Source organism: Dendrobates tinctorius, unplaced genomic scaffold, assembly GCF_039654945.1.
Source record: "Dendrobates tinctorius isolate UK_male_01 unplaced genomic scaffold, ASM3965494v1 ptg000245l, whole genome shotgun sequence".
Lineage (NCBI taxonomy): Eukaryota > Metazoa > Chordata > Amphibia > Anura > Dendrobatidae > Dendrobates > Dendrobates tinctorius.
The window spans coordinates 5,205,892-5,211,078 of NW_027361912.1; the positions used below are offsets into that span (position 1 = coordinate 5,205,892).

The 5,187-nt window shown below is 40.5% G+C and overlaps 1 protein-coding gene across 1 annotated transcript; it reads left to right on the plus strand.

Annotated features, from left to right (window-relative positions):
* Positions 1–711: 711 nt before the first annotated feature.
* LOC141060854 (olfactory receptor-like protein COR6) lies at positions 712–1,629 on the plus strand. The gene has a single exon (XM_073557228.1). The coding sequence runs from the start codon at positions 712–714 to the stop codon at positions 1,627–1,629; it is 918 nt and encodes a 305-aa protein (XP_073413329.1).
* Positions 1,630–5,187: the final 3,558 nt, after the last annotated feature.

The window sequence follows — 5,187 nt, forward strand, 5'->3', positions numbered from 1 at the left end:
GATTTTCTTTATATTAATGGTCTGTCATCAAAATTTTGCTAGGGTAGTCTTCCTCCTCCTCCTCCTTTCTTCTTTTTTCTTGCTTTTTCCTTTTCATCATAGACTTAGGTTTGGACATTGCAACGAGACCCATCTCACATATACACACTTGAGCCAATTTCATAGCGAGACAATGAACATAGGCAGGCTCAGACTGGCTGATAGGAGTACAGGTAAATCCCCCGTTGGGCCCCAAACACCATATTGAGCAGTGTTAATACTCTTGATTCGGTTTGTGCAGACAAGAAACATATACCCAGTTCATTATGATATAGAAAAATAAGTATGGTCAGGTAATTTTTGCATATAGCTGAACAGTGGCCCCCAGAATAAATGTTAAAGGTGGGCCCTGGGCTACATATATTTTTGTAAAATTGATTGAGCATCGAAAGGAAATGATCCACAATATCCAAGCAGATACTGATCAGACTGGATTTGAACACAAAACTCCATCCCTGTAAGACATCAATGCTAGGTATCTCACATCTGCCATGTATGACGTTTTACCGTGGGTGAACACATAAAACAATAAAATTTATAATTTAATTGTCTTATCACTTTGTCAGGTAATAACTTCACCACTGCATCTTTATCAACACATTTGTCCTTTTTTCATTATTTTTGCCTCCACCACATTTAGTAAGTGTTTTCAATATTTTTAGAATTATTATAATGCATTGTTGGAATGACACAGTGGAGTTCTTCATCATTGGATTTTCAGACTCCCCCAATCTTTGGTTTCCTCTCTTTTTATTTTTTCTGCTGGTCTATGTACTGACAATAGTTGGGAATTTGACTCTTATTCTTCTTATATGTTCCAGCTCTTCATTAAAGACGCCAATGTACTTTTTCTTATGCAACTTGTCTTTCCTCGACATTGTCTACACATCGGTGACGTCTCCAAAGTTGATCCACATATTTGTCACCAACAATGGCAGAACTCCCTTTTCGGAGTGTATAGTTCAGCTTTTCTTTTTCATTGCTTTTTGGAACACTGAATATCTCTTACTCACCGTGATGTCTTATGACCGCTATGTGGCCATCTGTAAGCCGTTACATTACACGATGATTATGAAAAGCACAGTGTGTAGAATTGCTGCTGCCGGGACCTGGATTGGAGGTCTACTGGGGTCAATTACTCCTACATGCTCCACCGCCTTGGCAAGATTTCAATCCATTAATACCCTCAATCATTTTTTTTGTGACATCAAAGCATTGGAAAAAGTGGCGATTGGTAATGATTCATATTTACGTAACTCAATTTTCATCCACGGTCTTCTGTACGTTGCAACCTCTTTTATTCTCACACTCATATCTTACGCCTTTATAATCACTACTGTTCTCAAAATTCGTACCAAAAAGCGAAAATACAAGGCCTTCTCTACTTGTGCCTCTCATCTCAGCATCGTCAGCCTTTTCTATGCTTTGTTGTTTGGTTTGTACTTTAGTCCTAAGTCAACCATTTCACTAAATCAAAGGAAGATATTAACAGTGCTAATTGTCTATATGATTCCTCTATTAAACCCAGTGGTCTATAGCTTCAGGAACAAAGACGTTAAGGAGGCATGTAGGAAAATCCTCACAAAGTAAATGCATGAATTGAATTATATGAATTAATACAATTTTTTCATCTGTAGTTATTTTTATTTTTTGGGCCATTTTATGGGGTTTTTCTATTAAAAGAGAAGATAGGCAAGTATGAAACTTATTTTTAAAATAGAATTACAAAAGAAATAGGCCTACAAAAATAGCTCTTCCAACATAGATATCATCCAAAAAGATCACTGAAGTATATAGCCGTAAAACACATTATTTTATTGGAATCAAAACAAAAAACACAGACACTCACCCCCCCAGGACAAAGCTTACGCGAAACGCGCGTCGGGGACTGCTTCATCTCAAGGTCGTATGCCTTTTCACAATGCATCTCATTGGGTTGTTATTGTAACATCATGTGGGATTTACTGTGAGCAACTTTACCTCATATGTGCAGCTTTCCTGCCTTATGGCTTGGGAGCATCATGCAGGATTAATCTGCTTTTGTTGTGACTCATTTCGTGAATCATTTATCATCATATGTCGCTGACTTGTAAAACCTATGCATTGGACACTCTGATTATGGAATTCTAATATGTCACTAAGACATTTACACCTAGGTATATACACAGAGGGTATCAATTTTTATCATTTCAGTGGTTCATTATTGCCCCCCCTAGCTTGGATAGCACTTATTCAGTCTTCCTCTCTGGGTGGTGACATATTCTGTCTAATTATGTAGGCTCTGCATTGATGTGTCTAGCTGCCTTCTTTTTCCCATATCTATAATTTCTCCCATGAGATTTGTACTTTGTCAGCACTGTGTGCATTACTTTTATTTCTGCACATGTACTTTGAGATGTTATAATGGCTATTTCATCTCCTTTTAACCCTGTATATGTCCGTGTTTTTTGTATTGATTCCAATAAAATAATGTGTTTTACGGCTATATACTTCCGTGATCTTTTTGGATGTTATTTTAAAATAGGTAATGTAGATTTATGTAAAATATTCCTTACATTTTGTCAAACTACAGAAATACATCCAACGCAGATTTTGATGAAAATTCTGCTATTTTCAGTTTCAAAATAATCACTAGGAATTTGGATTTACATAAGGACCTTGGGACTAGGGACACAAAGTCAGCTGACTGCTGACCGATGGAGCAAGCTGGCAGAGAGAAGAGTCATCTAGCAGAATCAAAGCCAAGAGTTCTTGTCAGAGACAAAATCATAAAGCAAGAGGTGCTCAAAGTACAAGCAGAGCTCAAAAATTAGGATACTTCAGGAAAAACAACAATAGTAAAGACTAGGGGTTATAGACCAGGCAAGCTAAAATTATTGACTGGCAATGGAAATCAATGATTCAGTGGTTTACATAGCAGGCAGCTTTATCCAGAGGTCTCAGGAAGGAGTAATTGGCCACACATGAGGTCCTGTGTGCCTTCTCTGGTTCATGCAATCTTCAGCTTTGTGACAAATGTCAGTGAGCATTTTATTAGCAATGTGAATCAGTCAAATTGCAAATTATTAGAATTCACCAGGTCCAGTGAACTTCCGAAAATTGAACATGGATTTGATTAGCATCTAAATGATTCGTTCATCTCTAGTAAAGAGAAATGATGAGAGAGTAACTGTCTGAAGTCATCACCAGCAAAACCATTCCTTTTCTGGGGGTCGGTCTTGCTGTTCCTCTATAGTGATTCTGCTGTCACTTTCCTTTACAACAAAAAAGGTGACATTGATTCACAATCGCTTCTGCTTCCTACCAGGACAAATTGATATCACCGAAGTATTGTGCTGTGCTTGTGTTACTTAAATTTTTAGAGAAGTGCATTTTTTTAAATGTAGCAACAAAGGTTGTACCTAAAGATGTTGTCCACTACTTAGACAACTTCTCATATCCCACACTTGGCCCCAATAAAATAAAAAATCTTATACTTGCTTCCTGTGTCGGCACTTGCTCTCTCCGGGGCTCCCGTGCTATTGCTGTGACGTGAAGTCACTGTTCCCGCCTCCTGTCGAATTGAACATGAAGTGGAAGTAAGAAAGCAGTTGCATCCCAGACTTCATGTTCAATTTATGCAAAGGCGGAGACAGTGACGCTTGCACTGATTGGGTGCCGGGGTCACTTGTCTCAACCACACGAGAGCCCCGGAATTACGTGTGCTGACACCTCTAACGGCACCAGCATGGGAGGTGAGTATAGGTTTTATTGTTTTATCGGGACCAAACATTTAGAACAAGAAGGAGTTGCCAAGTAGTGGACAACCACTTTAACTTTCATCGAGAGATCCCTGATTCTTCACTAATCTTTGATCTGCCAATGATAAGGTGTTGTCTAGATATGTGAGCTCAGCACTCATTCATTGCTTTTATCTACACTCCGCTTTTGTCACTACATCTGCCACAGTCAGATATTGAGATGATCTGCCATGAAGGATCTATGTAAATAACAGGTGCAAGACCAAGATTAGTCATCCCAGTTTGTGGTGTGGAGATGGACTTTAGTTCTGTTCGTGGTTTTTTTTGTGAATATAAACCTGCAAGTAAGTCCTGTGTTCTCAAACAGAAGAGCGAGCACGAGGTGCAAGGTCACAGCGGCATGGAAAGGTGGGGCCATCACCATTCTTCAGTTATTAGCTACCTAACTGCCTGTTCTGCCTTCCTTCACGTGTGATGCTGTGTGAATTCCAGCATACGGCTAAACCCGTCATCCACTTCCCAGTAAAAAGACTGTATGGGTGCTTAAGTCTATGTTTATTGAAATAATGATGTGAACTTGGTAACAGTGAACAACAATGGTGGATGGTAACTGGTAAAAACTACAAAGAAATAGACAGTATATCAGTACTGGCAGATAACAGAACAACAGCAATAATACAGGGTGCTATTACATCAGTAACAGGAGTATTACAGATGTTGCGCAATAAAACATAGATGCAGTTAAGAGGGATATCTATAACAAACTTAGGCTGCCAGCATTGCACTACCCTAAGCAGAAATGCATCTATCTACATGCAGTGCAAAGGGCAATACAAATAGCTGAAAAATACATTGCACCATATACCTCACTAATAAGACTCTGCACGGTGGCTGCATAATGGCTAGCTAGTGGGTCGCCCTCCCAGGGCTGTGGGGTACTCGGTACCGGGCCGGTATCAGCGGGATGTGTCACAGCAGCGGTGACCCGGTCCGTGGCCCTGGGCACCCAAGTAAAAAAGGGGATTTGCAATGGTGGATTGTGATGAATTAAATGAATAGTTCGTGACGCCACCTGTGGTGTTCGGCAAGGGAGGTGTTAAGCCGACCCTGAGTGCAGATCCACTGGGACTGGTGGTATGGTGCAGCAAAGATGTAAAAGCTCCCCACAGGTGAAGCTGTGGTCCCAGGGCAGTGTAGATGTGGTTGGCACGGGGATGTAGTGGTGCCGGAAGGGTAGGAAACAGACAAAGACACAGCGGGGTGCAGTTTCAGTACCTTTATTTGGTAAATGCAGTCCAGGGTCCTGATTACAGATGGTACCGGAGCAGGCTAGCCTGGAAGCAGCTCAGGGATTCTCTCTCAGCAGATGGACTGTGCAGTCTCCTTCCTAGCGCTTATTTGAGGGATC

Coding starts and splice junctions, on each gene's coding strand:
- LOC141060854 (XM_073557228.1), top strand. CDS start 712: ATGCATTGTTGGAATGACACAGTGGAGTTCTTCATCATTGGATTTTCA.